Raw genomic sequence first — 16,859 nt, 5'->3', positions numbered from 1 at the left:
TTATTTTTTTCGTTCACGCCGTTCACCGCACGGGATCATTAACATTTTATTTTAATAGTTCGGACATTTACGCACGCGGCGATACCAAATATGTCTATAAAAAATGTTTTTTACGCTTTTTGGGGGTAAAATAGGAAAAAACGGACGTTTTACTTTTTTATTGGGGGAGGGGATTTTTCACTTTTTTTTTACTTTTACTTTTACATTTTTTTACATTTTTTTTTTACACTTGAATAGTCCCCATAGGGGACTATTCATAGCAATACCATGATTGCTAATACTGATCTGTTCTATGTATAGGACATAGAACAGATCAGTATTATCGGTCATCTCCTGCTCTGGTCTGCTCGATCTCAGACCAGAGCAGGAGACGCCGGGAGCCGCACGGAGGAAGGAGAGGGGACCTCCGTGCGGCGTTATGAATGATCGGATCCCCGCAGTTATGCTTAGGACGTAAATGTACGTCCTGGTGCGTTAAGTACCACCTCACCAGGACGTACATTTACGTCCTGCGTCCTTAAGGGGTTAAATGTAGTATTAGAACTAAAATGTACACATTGAGAAAGTTATAAGAAAAAGTGTTTTAGATATTGTAGTCTTTATTTGACTCCTTTTAAATCTAGGTAAAAGGCCGGGAAATCTATGAAACATTATTAAAGATTAAGGAGTCTTTGGAGCTTATGCAGTACATTCCACAACATACCATTGAGACCTACAGACAGCAACAGCAGCATTTACTGCAGAAACAGTGAGTATATATATATGTATATAGACAAGATGAATTGACATACAACTACTGATATGTTTGTGTGCTTTGTTTGCTGGGGGTGATATTTTTGCATGTTTTTTGATGCTTTTATGAGTGCTACTTTGCATCTCCACCCTTTCATTACATAGTAGCCAGTTTGCCAGTTGGGCCGGGATCATAGTGTTTTGGTCAGTATCTTAAAGCATTAACAGGAGGGGGTTAAAACCACAGAAAAAGCTGCAAATCTTTCTATTATGCACCATAAGAAGTGGAAGGTTTTATTTCACACAGTCACAGCAGTAAAAGCAGATGTGTTCCAATAGAGCGATGGACGTTTAATCTTTTCATTATAGTTTTTCTCTCTGTCAGTCCACTCCTGGTTTTGAATAAAAGTACTGACTAATATACTGATCAAAATACTTTGTGTGAACGCAGCCTCAAGGTTATAACACTTTATCCAGTAGTGCACACATCAGTGCAAATGCCAGATTGTTTCTTTTTTGTCTTTCTTTTACAAGCACCTAGGCAGGGCTGGGCATCTCATGGTATAGTTGTTCATATAATATGATATAGTAAAATATCCACGCTTCCTGGAATAGCATTAGTTTTCACTACTTGGCTTTAAGACTCTTAATACATGACATTAAATTGCTTAGGGACAGAAGCCTACAAAGCAACTTGCCTGGCCCCCGAAATACAGGGAGGAGTGACATCTTCTCCAGACATCACTGGCCAAAAAGAATGCAGAACAGCCCCAACTACATGGAACACAATCTAAAGTTTTCTCCAGTAGAACAAGATGTCAGAGACGAAAATTACCTAAATGAACGGTACAACTTCACTACCATCTATTAACTTGTCTTAGAGTTTAATCCACCATATTGTGTAAATATAGGTGATCCATGGAAGTTCTGGCTCGGTCTGCAGTGTTCTTCAGTATGTAGGAATAGGATATCATATTATTTGTTTTATGTATATTCTGTGTATTTAGTACTTATATAGAACTAAGTTGTATGTACTTACGAAGAGTCAAAGTATCCCTGGCATTTGGGGTTTTACATGCTGATTTTCAGTTTTCCTGTACTGACCAAAGATGGATAAAACATGGCACAAAAAGTAGCGAGGAGGAAAAAAGAGGAAATACCTACCACAAGGTTTATACATTGTTTGTGGCGGTATAGTTTGATACTACATGCTAGTGGTGACTTCTTGTCCTATGCATGTAAAGCACAACTTCCCTTGCATTGAGCTTGGAGAATGCTTTAATTTAAGATCAATAGACATCGGAGTATGTGTCTAGTCCATAAAAATACAATTTTTAATAATAACTTTGTGTCTTTTGGATTTGGTTAAAATTTTTGGGGTTATTTTCAGTTGATGTATATACTACTGTATTTTATTTTTGTAGGACAAGTGTGTAACATTGCCAGACTTCAAAGTAAAATAGGTTCGGAAGAGATTTTGCCACCATGTTTATGCAGCCCTCTCTGTGGTATGTTGTTTATGTATGACTATGGTGTTGTTTTTGTGAAGCTTGCAACTTTATAGTTGCAATGAGATGCCAGGACTATGCGGCAAATCTATCATTCTCTCCCTGCCCTTCTGCTGCAGATTGACCACATTCTCCCTATTTCTGTGTGTATGAAGAAAGCTGTCTTTATCTCATGGATTCATTGGACTCCTGCCTAACAGGCATCACGCTGAAAATATTAAACTGTAAGACTAACAAAAAGTACCCCATAGTCATACATACGTAACACACCACTGAAATCAGCATTTCTGATGTTGTTTTATGCTGCCTTCAAGACAAAGTGACAGATTCCCTTTAAATATTTCAACCCCAACTAGCACTTTTTTTGTTTGTTTGTTTAAAGGGGTACTTCCCTGGAAAACAGTTTTTTTAAAATCAACTGGTGCCAGAAAGTTAAACAGATTTGTAAATTACTTCTATAAAAAAAATCTTAATTCTTCCTGTACTTATCAGCTGCTGTATGCTCTACTGGAAGTTCTATTCGTTTTGAATTTCTTTTCTGCCTGACCACAGTACTCTCTGATGACACCTATGAATAGGAGCAAATCCCCATAGCAAATGTATCCTGCTCCGGACAGTTCCTAAAATAGACAGAGGTGTCAGCAGAGAGCCAGAAAGGAAATTCAAAAAGAAAAGAACTTCCTCTGTAGTATACAGCAGCTGATAAGTACAGGAAGCATTAAGATTTTTTATTAGAAGTGATTTACAAATCTGTTTAACTTTCTGGGACCAGTTGATTAAAAGATAAATGTTTTCCAGGGGAGTACCCCTTTAAAGGAATGTTTGTGGAGAAAGGGACATGCAGGGGCAAAAGATGCTGGTGTTCAGGTTTTTGAAAGGTGTTCAGGTGTTTTAAACTCTCACCAATTAGTACACTGTATATGTTTCCCTGACTACAACTTATGTTTCTCTATGGAAACATTGTGCCGGTGCATTGCCACACATGCATTGTTTTGGATGGTAGTAAACTAAACTCTACAGTTGTGCTGTCCACCAACAGCAGCTAAGCGTATGGCATTGCCTTTTTACCATATAAACATTGGATTTCTTGAATCATTGAATTTAAAGATTTAAGTCTATCTTTTCTTAAAACAAGATGAAAGCAGAGTTGTTATTTTACTCCAGAAGGTGCATCATGTGTAAATGTGGTGGTACTGGTAAGACTATGGTCTGGAAAATTGTTGACAGTCCTTTCAAGATTGTCACAGTAGTGGATATTCCTTTCTCTGCTCTTCTTTCAAGTCTACCATTTTGCATGTCACATTTCTTCTAATGTGTTTCCTTTGTTTTTCCTCACTAACCCCCACACCTCTGTGATCACAGTGTGACTGCTAAAATTACAGCTCACCCACAAAGATAGCAAAACCTGCATCGCTCATTGTTGCAGTAAGGTGTTGATGTTTTACTCCTTTACATCAGTGTGTTGTGGTTTTCATGCCCACCTGTCTTCTATATAGCATAGAAATCGCTTTTCAGCAGTCAGAATCCAAGAAATTATTTTGGCCTGATAGAAAAACACCTTATACAAAGTGTTGTACATTTGTATAATACATGTAGCTATACAGACTAACATAAATACATAACAGAGAACTCTAGCTGGGATTAGAAGGACTCTTACTGGTGCACTTCAGCCTTCCGTAGTACAGGTTAGAATGGACTATGTTATATAAAAGGGGTACTCCGCCCCCAGACATCTTATCCCCTATCCAAAGGAAAGATGTCTGATCGCCAGAGTCCTGCCGCTGGGAACCCCCGCAATCTCTGTTGCGGCACCCCAGAACTTCACTCCGTGCCAGATGACTGGCGATGTGGGGCGGAGGCTCATCGCGTTCATCCTCGGCTCGTGATGTCACGGCCACGCTCCCTCAATGCAAGTCTGTGGAAGGGGGCGTGGCCATGACATCACAAGCAGGGTGTGAATGTGACGTCACGAGCCTCCAGCGCTGCATCGGATGCTCTAAACGAACGCCGGGTGCTGCAGGGAGATGGCAGGGGTCCCCATCGGCGGGATCCCCGTGATCAAACATCTTATCCCCTATCCTTTGGATAGGGGATAAGATGTCTAGGGGGCAGAGTACCCCTTTAAGTATACAATACATCTGCTAACAGGATGATGACTACAGCAGTCAGAAAACACAAGAATAATAAAATGACAGCATCCAAATCTTTCCCTGTATAAAGGTGGTTTTGTGTAATAGTATGCCAGACTTGGTGATCATTTAAACTTCAGGCATTAAGATTGTTTAGTTACTGGAGGCATATCAAGATGGAATAGAAGGAGGAAGCATTATATTTCATTCCACCTTAAGCATGTTGCTTGTCCTGCACTCTTGCTATTGGCTTGAATTTCAGGAAATTACAGAGCTGGCACGTGTTGTAATCCCAACATTGTAAGCCTTTGTTTCTAGATCTTTGTGGTACACTTGCTCTCTCACGTCCATTTTCCCAGAAAAGCAATATTGTATGAATATTTGTGTGAAGAGTGCCAATTCTAACAGAATAAAGTACAGACTGAGACATTTTTTAACACCTGGCCAGTAGGTACACACAGTTAAGAGGAGCGTGTTCCCTCTGTTGTCCTTAAGTTACTTCTTTCTGGAAGATTTCTTTAAAATTTTAACCCTGCAAATCACATGTTACTATTGAGGACACAATTTCTACAGACTTCTCCTGTTCTCTAGGATGTCACACTTTGGTCACAGTGGTGTCATTGCTCTTTCCAACTCCTCATTGTCTTCATCTTTTCTTCTTTTCTTCTCTGGTTTCTTCCTTACAGTCTTCTGTCTGCCTGTTTCCGGAATGAACTCCTGGAACCTCGGGGAGAACCTCTGAAGGACAAAGATACCTTCCCAAAACACTCAACATTCCCCCAGCTTGCAATGTTTCCATAAATAATAGACCATTCACCATTCTGCCTTGCTGTAGGACAGTACTGCTGTAGATAGGAAAATACATAACTGTTAGATCTCAGTATGTCTAAATCTGATGGAATACATATTCCCCTATGTTAACTACTTATGAGTGGAGGCCTTGAAATAATCTGATAACTACAGCATTCTGTACCTTTACCTTAATGCACTAACCTATACAAAACATAAAATGAGAAGACACAAAATGTAGACCACTTTCACATGACAGTATTTTACATCAGTGATGGTAAACCCAAACTTGAGGTAGGCATTAAACATAGTAAAAGTGTAGACCTTTTCGTTATAGTTCTATTCCTGGTTTTGTCTTACAAATACTGATGTAAAATACTGACTGAAATGTGAACGTGGCCTTAGGAATATTTCTTTTTGATATGGTATAAATTCACTTTTTCCCACAGCAAATGTAAGTGGTAGGGCTTTACTGACGACTTATTGTATATGATAAGAATCTATATCTTATCTGATTATAGAGCTAGAAATACATTTCATATAATATCCATATTCAGGGGTCTGTTTACATCAGAATGACAGCTTTACAATGTAATCATTTCAATGAGTGTACTTTATTATGAATAGTTACAGTATTTTGTACACTCGTGGCTTTAGGAACAGTTCTCCCACTTGTCTCTACTGCGTCTCGGACTAGACCGGACCAACGTCTCATGTAATGCAGACAAAAAGAGGAGAATGTCCAGCGCAGTCTCGATGCAATACATGTCTTTTTATTCAGCAATCAGCCAACATGGTAAACAGGTCCTGTTCACCATGTTGGCTGATTGCTGAATGAAAAGACATGTATTGCATCGAGACTGCGCTGGACATTCTCCTCTTTTTGTCTGCAATAGTTATTTTGGTTACTGTTTTAGCAAATTCTGTATCTGTACTGTGTGTACAATTTGCTTTGTATGTTCACACAACAATCCTTGGTGGACACTCTTCTGCGAATTTACCCTTTTATATGCCATGGATTAGCAGGCGGTAGTGAGTAAAGCTGACCGACATGCAATCCACAACATGAAGGGCCTTACACTTGTTAGGGAGTGAGGACCGCGGGGGGCTGGGGGGGGGGTGGTTTGGGGGCACTCCAGAGATCAGCTATTGTTTACCAACTACAACTTTACACATATGCACATTTCACTGCTGTATTACAAGATGCCTATTGTAGGCAGTACAAAGTCCTCCTGAGCTTTTTGGAGCAGTTCTTCATTCGGATGACTTCAAGTGGACAATCCCTGAGTGCACAACTTCTTTAAACAACCTTCCAATATAATGGGGCTTCTTAATATAAAGCAACATATAAAAACAAGTATAATTTAGTTAAAAAAAATTGTCCATAAATTGCATGTTGTCAAAATGAACAGTGATAAGCTGCATCAGAGAGAGAGTGTTCAAGGAGGAGAGCATATTTAAAAGAAGAAAAACTACCACAAGAGGACATAGTTTTAAATTAGAGGGGCAAAGGTTTAAACGTAATATCAGGCAGTATTACTTTACTGAGAGAGTAGTGGATGCATGGAATAGCCTTCCTGCAGAAGTGGTCGCTGCAAATACAGTGAAGGAGTTTAAGCATGCATGGGATAAGCATAAGGATATCCTTCATATAAGATAGGGCCAGGGACTATTGATAGTATTCAGATTATTGGGCAGACTAGATGGGCCAAATGGTTCTTATCTGCCGACACATTCTATGTTTTTATAAGTGGTTTAAGCAATTGTAGAGCTCTGATGTAAACGGTCCCTGACTATGAACAACTAAGAAGTGTCCTTAATGGATGGACATGTTTATTTAAAGGGGTACTCCGCTGTTCAGCATTTGGAACAAATTGTTTCGAATGCTGGAGCCAGTGGCGGGAGCTCGTGATGTCATAGCCCCACCCCCCTCATAACATCAAGCCCCACCCCTCAATGCGAGTCTATGGGAGGGGCGTGACAGCCGTCACATTCTCTCCCATAGACTTGCATTGAGGGGGCGGGGCGTGACATCATGAGGGGGTGGGGCTATGACGTCACAAGCTCCCGGCTCAAGCATTTGGAACAGTTTGTTCCAAATGCTGAGCAGCGGAATTCCCCTTTAATACTGAAGCATATTCCGTGGGGCACTTGTCATGAACTGGAGATTCAGACATAAGACCTTTTCATGGGCATTACTGCAGATATCTGACATCTTACATCACCTTTAGGGTGCGTTCACACGTACAGGATTCTGTGCAGATTTGATGCACAGGATTTTCTGATGCAGATTTCAATGGCAACTAAATGACTGAGCGCAGCTTCTAATCTGCGCATCAAATCTGCCCAGGATCCTGTATGTGTGAACGCACCCTTAGGTGTCATATTCTATAATACCATATTGTAGACATTTACATAATTCATACTAGATACTAAATAAAATGTCAAGGTCTGAACCCCAGGACCTGAGTAAGCATCAAGTCATACAGCAGCACAAGTGATAGTGGACATACTTCAGTATTAAATAGTTACTCCACCACGTCTGATCCTCTTTAATGACGTGTTGTAGAAAAAAAGGAGCGTGAAACATGTTGTTTGTATGGCTTGATTTTTTCTGTGATTGTTCTTAAAAGCTATGTAGTTTATTGTTAAGGGACTCAAGCACAGATCTGTCCATGTGGCAGACTAAGTGCCTTCTGACCTGTCCTTTCAGTGTCAGATGTTTCTGGACTAGTGTTTGTAAGACTTGTGTCTATTTGAGCAGGTCTCAGATGTATACATTTATTTTTTTATTGTAATTTACTCAATTAAATATGTTTGGGAATGCTGGGCATGTGATATTATGTGTAATTGCTGCTGGACAGACATGTGTTCTATATTGCTTATATTTGAGCAAAGGCTTGGGCTATGTATGCAATTTTAGGGTTAAGATACACTTATATTGATACTTTAGGTGAAGAACTTTAATAATAATAGTAGTATCAGTATGAAATAAGTGAATAGCACTAACTGCAAGGCATATGCAGAAGAATATGTGAGCATCTTGCTGGCAGGTTACATTTAAACTTAGTTGTAATGACAATATAATTAATTCTTATAGACTAATAATACTTCAAGATCCATCCATTATCATACCAAGACACTATTAAGTAATATAAAGTTACTTGGAAATTGCAATAGGATTAAACCGTAAAATAGTGGAACCCACTTACTATGTATTTAAAATCATAAGCAATAGAAAGATAATATACTGTAGCAACAAGGAAGAAGAATACTGACTGTTAGAATGTACATTTGTGGTTACTATACGGTCATGAGACATAAGTGACTTTATGGTATTGTTTAGTGCATTGTTTTTTTACTTGCATATTGTTAACACTGATGGAAAAAGTATGAATATCAATGTTACAATGCTGTTCCACTACTGCTTTTACCACAGTACTGTTAATGCTGAGGTTTACACTGGATTGTATGCATTGAACATGCTGTACTTTCTTATATTTTGTCATTCACTCTGAAAAATAAAAATTTAATCTTGTATAAAAATTGGAAAATATTCTTTTTTTTTTTTTTTTTTTCGTTTAGACAAATTCCTCTGGGTTTCCCCTTGGCACTCTTGAGAATTGCTCTTTCGAGTGACTGCATGTTCTAAATTGCCAATAAATATTTATATTAGTTTATCTTGGACATTGGATGTCTTTTTGTTCCAGTTCCTGTTCTCTTTCTTGTGCTTAATCCAGATTTGTCTTAAGGTCAATAAGACAAACACATCAGTGTAGATGCCTGTTAAGTACTCAACCTCCAACGTGGCTCTTCAGCTTTTTGTATTTGGGTATTATAAAGTGTTCTTGTTAAAATATGGAAATCTACTGTAATTTTCAGGAGGGAAGCTGATCTTTCTGTGTCTGTAGCCTATGAGTAGATGGCTCTTATAACTTCAGTTTCACCCACACATGTAGGTTAACGCTGCTTAGCCAGTCAAGACCATCTTAAGTGTAAAAATCCAAGTTGTATGTTGCCTTATCAATAATATAATAATAAAACTGAAGCTACAAAAGGTGGAAGTTCTAAGGAAGTAGCTACAGTATAGACACATTATTATAGGGAAGAAAAAGTTGGTTGATCAATTGTTACGTTATCACATGTAAAATCTTGGGGTGAACATGGTGACAAGCTGGCCTAGGACATTTTAAGTTGAACATGAATATGCTCCAGCGTTTTCAATCATCATGTGTAATAATAAAAGCTGATTCATATGTTTTCTGATTGAATCATAGCCTTAAATACTCTGTACTGTAATCACCCTTTCATCATTGTCAGCCATAGCCTGCATTGCACCATATATTTTTCCTTATTATCAAAACACCAATGAACTAAGTCTGGAATCTGAGTTGTGTAATTGAATCTTAAGGTCTTGCAGCCAGTGCCTCAGGGCGTATGATCACCACCTCCTCCGCTTGGCTCGATGCCGTATACCTGGAGGGTGAGAGTGATCCTATCTTTTCACATACCTGCCCGGAAGATGTGTTCACTGATACTGGAATGATGGAGTCAGGGGAAAAAAATCACTTCTTCCTCATAGGAAAATAAAAATAGAAATTCTAAACTTTTCCAGGCTTTAATGTAAACCAGATAGCATTCCTAGATGCCACTATAAATGGCCTTATTGATGAACAATAGTTTACAGAACATTTTATTTTGGAATGAGGAAAACTCCGAACCCTCATCTGTATTTTTCAAAATCTGATCAATTTGACCGATGTGTAGTGGATTCCTGGAGGATTGATGTAAAGAAAACAAGGCAGCCACTCTACTTTTTTCAATCTGTGGACATGTATATTCTATTATACATTTATATTCCCTTTCATTTCCATTAGTTATGTAGAACTGTGATGTAAAGATGAAATAAATATTGAGATTTGCAAGTAACTCATCATCTATTTTGCACTTTTGCAGATCGTCATTACAAGGACAACCTTCCTTTGGATCTCCATCTCCTCCTCTCAGCAAGATGAACAGTATGAACAAGTTGCCTTCTGTTAGTCAGCTGATGAATCCACAGCAGAGAAATTCTCTTACTCCAAATGCCATGACAGATGGCATGGGATCTAACAGTAAGTATATACTCTGTACTAGTCTTATTATCCCTGACCAAAATGTCTTATAATGCACTCATTTATAGTTAGATTTTCCATGTCTGTTTACTTTAGCTGTTATTTGTCAGTCTATAAAAAGATTACATATGGGAAACTTTAGTCATGTTGGAAAGGAATCGGTCATATATAGAATGGGTGCTCCTTCTCCAATATCTGTCATTACGTCTCATCAGCATTTGCTTGCAGCATAGATGGGATCATTTTTCAAGCGGTACATCTGCACCATTTTTTATATGTTGCTAAACATACACATGTGATACACAGAAAATGTGTCATAAGCATTGTGTTACACTTATTACAGTAACCAGCTGAAATTCCCTTTACTGAGTTGCATTATGAATCTGTGACTTGCAATTCTATAATATAGGTTTATTAAAGGATTTGTATATTTTTGCACTAAATGTTTGTATTGCCCATCTCTTATTAAATGCAAAATTAAGCAACTTTCTACATAGTCTTTACTTAGCCATTCCTACAGCTTCCTGCAGTGTGTATAACTCCTTCACATAGCTGGTTGTTCTGCTGCTTCTGACAAAGCTTAAACAACAAACTGTTCCTGTCTCTGTCAGTTCTCCTCACTGTTAAGATATAGCTGCAGGAAGGGGAAAGGAAGATCAGTGAATAGATTGCACCAATAAAATAGACAGTTCTTCAGGTCTTTAAGCTACATTATATACTGTTTCTTCTTACTACCAGTTCCCATGATGACTGCTCACATGCCGATGGCCGGTGATCTTAATGGGCTAAGCCCACCACAATCGCTGCCTCCTTCCTTGTCCATGTCAACCGCATCCCACTGCACACCTCCTCCTCCATATCCAACAGACTGTAGCATCTCCAGGTAAGTGCATAAAAAATACCTATTGTCCAGATCAGCAGAGGCAATATATTACTAGAGATTGTTTTATAGTCTAAAAAAAAGATAACAATTTTAATGGGTACAGAGTGCGTTTACATAAGACAATAGTGAACATGGACAAATGCAGTTCTCTGTGATGAAAACATCAGCAACAAGTTGAGTGAGACCCGATGCGATCAAAATTTTTGACATGTCTGGACAACATGTCAAAAGTTTAAACAAATGACAGTACGGCTTTAGATATTGGTTACATGTAAACCAAAATTGATCTGCTGGATCAAATATGTGCAACCTTTAACATTTCCTATCAGTTTCTGAAGCATCTTGTCTTTTGCTTTGTATGAAAAGTCTCAACTTTAAATATTTGTTTAAACTTTAAAGTTCTTGCAAGTTCTTTTTTGTTGCATCCTGATGAACCTTAATGGATTTCTGTGCATCACGCTGAACTCTTTCTAGGTAGTGTTTGTTCTCTTTATGTTGTAATACAGTAGATTGCATGTCTGTAATTAACTTAAGCATAGTTGTATAACCTGTAAGTGCCTTCTGCATCTTTTATGTATCAACATCTAAATCATAGAAAATATGGAAAGTAAGGGGTTGTATTTTGCACCCCTCTTACAGTCACCTGGGCTTGGATTCATCCCCCACCCCTAATCAATTTGTGCATGCGTATGGACAAGTAAAAGAAAGACGTGAGGTGAGATGACACCAATTTTACCTCTGCAACCCAGTCCTTTACTAGTCTTTGCATTTAAGAATACTTCTGGCTAATATGGCTGAGTTTTGGGCACTTCACATTAGATTAATGAAATCGGGCAAACTCTTTTCAACCATGAAAAAATTGACAATTTTTCTACTGTTACCCAGAAGTCCCCGACAACTCTGCCACTTTCAACTATGCTGCTTGCTTTGTCAGGTGCTTAAATCTTTGCCCTTTTTCTCCTGAGTTGACTCTTCTGGCTGCCAGTGGGTCCCTCCAGGTCTTGATGCTTCTTCCACTTTTAGAGCATGTTTGAACACTCCATTAAGCAGAATCTTTCATCTCTCATTACTCAGAGTGGAACCTGCCATTATATATATATATAGGTTCTGTGCCGATTGGTTGTACACTCATATTTCATAGCTTTGATTTCAAAGCTCTTAAAGAGGTATTTTTAAAAGCCTCCCAGTGCTAAAAGATTCAGAAAGCACATAACAGATGTTATGTTGTCTGATATTCTGAAATTATCTGAAAACTTGTATTCTGAAAATAAAAATCTCTCCAAACCAGGACTTGCTGTTTATATAAAGTATTATTTCTTGTCTTCTAGTTTTTTAGCGAGATTGGGATGTTCATCCTGTCTGGACTATTTCACTACCCAGGGCCTGAGCAGCATCTATCAGATTGAGCACTACTCCATGGAGGTGAGATTCCAAATCGTTTGGATTGTATTCAATTCCTTAGATCTTCCATGAGGACCAATTCTATTTTCACATTGTTCTATGTCTATAACTGCCACCTTATTCCCCTAAAAAAATAGCATAAAAAACCCAGCATAGTAGTATAGTATATACAGCATGCTATGTCTGCCAGGGTAGTATATATGCTATGTTTTGTCCACACCATAACACAGTGTTTCCCAACCAGGGGGCCTCCAGGTGTCGCAAAACTACAACTCCCAGCATGCCTGGACAGCCAAAGGCTGTCCAGGCATGCTGGGAGTTGTAGTTTTGCAACATCTGGAGGCACCCTGGTTGGGAAACACTGCCATAACACATTTCTGGGTTGCACAACCCCTACGTCAGATTCAGATTGCCATTACAAATAGTGTACACTTAACAACATATTCAAATATTGCGCCAATAATGGTCATTGGTTAATGTGAAGAGAGTCACTGGAAGGGATTGCGTCTAATATTACAGCATGTTAAGAATAGTACAAACTTAGCATAATGGTGTACCTACAAGCAGTCACTATTGCAGTGAGCGTGAGTTGTGAGATGCACTCCATCATCATCTATTTTTGACTTCAACATATTTAAGTTAAAGTGAGCATTTTTTTTTTTTGTGTCAATGTTAAAAACCAACAGGACTACCGTTAATAATGAAGCCCAATCACTTTCATGCTGGAAGACCCCAGATTAAAAATCCTGTGTGCATAGGATACAATTGTTTCCTCCTTATTATTTATTTGATCAGATATAGAAGGTGAATGGCTATGTGAACCTTGTGCTTTCTACAATCTCTCACCTTCAATTTTTCTTATATAGGATCTGATAAGCCTCAAGATTCCAGAACAGTTTCGCCATGCAATCTGGAAGGGTCTAGTAGAACACAGGCAAATCCATGAGTTCTCATCGCCGCCCCATCTGCTGCGGACAACTAGCAGTGCCTCTACCGTCAGTGTGGGATCCAACGAATCTCGAGGAGAAAGAGTCATTGATGCAGTGCGGTTCACACTGCGCCAAACCATCTCCTTCCCACCACGCGATGATTGGAATGATTTCAATTTCGATATGGATGCGCGTAGAAATAAGCAGCAGCGCATAAAGGAAGAGGGCGAATGACTATCTTCTTGCTTTTCCTCTTAATATTGCTGCGCAGGGCCCAAATGTTGTTTTCAGCTTATTATCTGTTTATCCATCACTCACCATTGTATTTATGTGTATATATATGTATAGGGGAGATGGTGGGGAGCAGTCAGAAGTTAGACATGGAGATAAAAAGCTAAAAAAAAAAAAAAAAATCACCATTTTGTTGCAGTAACTTATATTCCAGAACTTTAAAGCTACAACTACTGTAGCTGTATGGATACGTAAGGAATATCTATATGAATAAGTAACCTTAGCGGAGGGTGGCAACAAACTACATTTCATTTCACAGTAAAAGTGGTGGCCAGGTTTTTGTTTTTCCATATTTTGTACTGAACAAATCTAAAGTTACAATTACATTTTTTTTATCTTTTTTTTTTTTTTTTTACAGGGGGGAAGTATTTCTTCACCCTGTCGCTGATTAGATAAAGAAAACCCCTGTGTGTGCCAACCAGTACCAGTTTGAATAGACCTTGCCAATACTTTTATTTTATGTTTTGAGACACAGAGGTTTTTAGATTCCCGCTGTAGGTCATGTGAATATCGTTGCACTTATTTAAGCATTGCCGTTTCAGTAGAGAGCTCTATAGACAGCTATTTGCTGTTACACAATAGAGCACCACTAGTTCCGTTATAGAAATGATAAGCAGAGTATAAAGCACCTCTTTTGGCATCCTGTTTTATGGCAGTATATTATATACAGACATCAGCCTTGGTATCATACCAAATGGCAAAAAAAATGTAATATTAGGCTGACATGGCAAAAATACAGCATATTCAAAGAGCTAAGGCGGTTGTATCTGTGAGATTGTGTTCATCCCACTCATTCCCAGATCTGGTCAGGCACATTTTTTCTTCAGGCGCTGTCATTAATATGTGCCTGTACTGTGCTATTGGTACTGAAGTATATATGCCAAAGTGATGGCAGCTTTACCGTAAACTGACTTTTTAGATACATTTGTGCTACTGCCTTATTATAGCACTGATAGATTATATATTATAAGTATTTTGTATATTTCTGTTTTTATACTTTTTTTTTTTTTTTTTTTTTTACATTTTTTGTATTTTGGGGATAACAGGACTTCCAAAAGAGATTTATTGTGTCAAAATAAGACTGTTTAGTCTTAAGGTGGTGTCACACAAGCGTTTTTAGGAAAACCTTAAGTGTAGTTTTCCATGTGATTTTTGGGCCGAAACCTGAAGTGGATCCAGCAGGAAGAAGACGTAAAATTCCTTCATTTATATTTACCAATTCTTTTGAATCCACTTCTGGCTTTGGCTCAGCCACATTTAAACTCTCATTTTCAATAGTTTTTTCCCCCTAAACAGTTTGTACATATTCAACTTTAGAGTCCTATATTTCAACTATATTGGAACATACATAGCATATTAACATAAAATAAGCTGTTCTCCATTCATAGGTGAAGACTTGGCTGTTCTCATTGTAATTTCCTTCCTCACTGCCATATATTGTGTGAAGTAACATGCAATGTCCCTGATCTCCCATGTACGGTGTTTATAGCACTGGATTTTGATGTTGTTTATTACAAAATCATAAAACAAACAAAAAAAGAAAAGTCTTGTTTCTGAGCTGACATTTTTTGTAAATATTTTGTATAATTGCAAATTCAGTTATCTAAATTTGTTTGATTTATTTCTAAATAAAACAAAAAGAATGGTTTACCTTCTGGTTGAGTGTCACACTACAAAAATTACCAAATACTTATATCATTCTACTGTGTGGGGATATTAAAGTGGTATTCCAGGAATTTTTTTATTTGACTATGCTACAGGGGCTGTAAAGTTAGTGTAGTTCATAATAAAGTGTCTGTACCTGTGTGTGACGGTTTTCTCACAATGCTTCTGTGATTTTTCACTCCAATATTTATTTTTGCCAGCATACAAACCACAGGTCTTTTGAATGGATGCAGCTCATTTATGTTTCAATGGGTGGGCGGCTGATGTGTGGGAGGGGTAGAAATTGAATTATGAGATTTGTAGTCAAAAAAAGAAAAGTGAAACAGGAAATACAAGTTCGCAAAAAGCTAGCCACAGTGTTATGTTAATCTCACAGCGTAGCCATTTATCCCCAAGACAAGATCCTTCATAAGCATGTCCATTACTGTCTGCCAGGTACATACTAAAATCACCTTATGGTGGAGAACCCCTTTAAAGTGTTACCAAAATACAGCAATACAGAAGCAACATACTTACACAATGTTACTGCAAGCTGAGTTTGGAGAATAGCACAAATTGTTACAAAATCACTAAACAAGGCAGCACTCAATACTAGGTTTGCAGTTTGCTGAATCAATGCATTTCTTGTAAAATGCAGGATAGTGTGCCCCCATGCATTTTACCATTTGTTTTCATAGTAGCATATTGCACTATTTAGGCCAGGGCTACACTGCAATTTATTTTAGGAAAGGCCTCTAAAAGTGAAAGAAGCGATCTGATTGGTTGCTATGGGCAACTGGTCGGCATTTACTCTGCTCAGGTTTTGATAAAACTCCCCCATTGTGTTGCATTGATCTTGAAGTGTTACAAAGTTGCAGTGCTGCCCTGGAATTAGGCAAAGTTTACATCCAGGATAAAGGCACAGAATAAATAAAAAATGTAACATGCAGCAGGGTTTTTTTGATCCGGTTCAACCACCCCAACAGGCAACCATACCAGATAATTCATATGTTCAAAGCTGCGTCCCATTTCAGCTTGTGGGGCGATGGATAGTAATGGATCCAGCTTATTGGTTTTTTTTTTGTTCTAATCCGGGACAGTTCAGGATCAGTGGACATATGTGCATAGTTTTACTGTTCTTCCTAAAACAATTATTTGTAAAATTTAGGATTGACTGTAGGTAACCGCCCTATACTCACATTGCTCATACTGGAAATAAGTAGAACAAGGGGGCCGCTGTCAAACACAGTGGGGGAATTAATCAAAACCTGGGCAGAGGAAGAGTGGTGCAGTTGCCCATAGCAACCAATCAGATCGCTTCTTTCAGTTTTTTACATGCCTCTTAAAAAATGAAAGAAGCAATCTGATTGGTTGCTATGGGCAACTGCACCACTCTTCCTCTGCACAGGTTTTGATAAATCTCCCCCAGTAAATATACA

At 38.3% G+C, this 16,859-nt stretch overlaps 1 protein-coding gene across 15 annotated transcripts in view; it reads left to right on the top strand.

Annotated features, from left to right (window-relative positions):
* TP63 (tumor protein p63) overlaps positions 1–14,814 on the top strand; it is a 249,622-nt gene extending 234,808 nt beyond the window's left edge. For 12 of the 15 annotated variants that reach the window (XM_056565437.1, XM_056565440.1, XM_056565441.1 and 9 more), the window contains 6 exons: positions 624–748; positions 1,405–1,578; positions 10,115–10,272; positions 11,011–11,155; positions 12,484–12,577; positions 13,423–14,814. In XM_056565437.1, the coding sequence (XP_056421412.1) occupies positions 624–748; positions 1,405–1,578; positions 10,115–10,272; positions 11,011–11,155; positions 12,484–12,577; positions 13,423–13,719 (993 nt within the window). In that variant the 3' untranslated portion in view covers positions 13,720–14,814. Of the gene's footprint in view, positions 1–623; positions 749–1,404; positions 1,579–10,114; positions 10,273–11,010; positions 11,156–11,794; positions 11,871–12,483; positions 12,578–13,422 lie in introns of all 15 variants that reach the window. The other 3 variants (XM_056565447.1, XM_056565446.1, XM_056565448.1) reach the window with 2 other exon arrangements.
* The last annotated feature ends 2,045 nt before the right edge of the window (positions 14,815–16,859 follow it).

This window comes from Hyla sarda, chromosome 3 (genome assembly GCF_029499605.1).
Source record: "Hyla sarda isolate aHylSar1 chromosome 3, aHylSar1.hap1, whole genome shotgun sequence".
NCBI lineage: Eukaryota > Metazoa > Chordata > Amphibia > Anura > Hylidae > Hyla > Hyla sarda.
The sequence above is the reverse complement of the archived record's forward strand: the minus strand, read 5'-3'. Positions and strand labels throughout refer to the sequence as shown.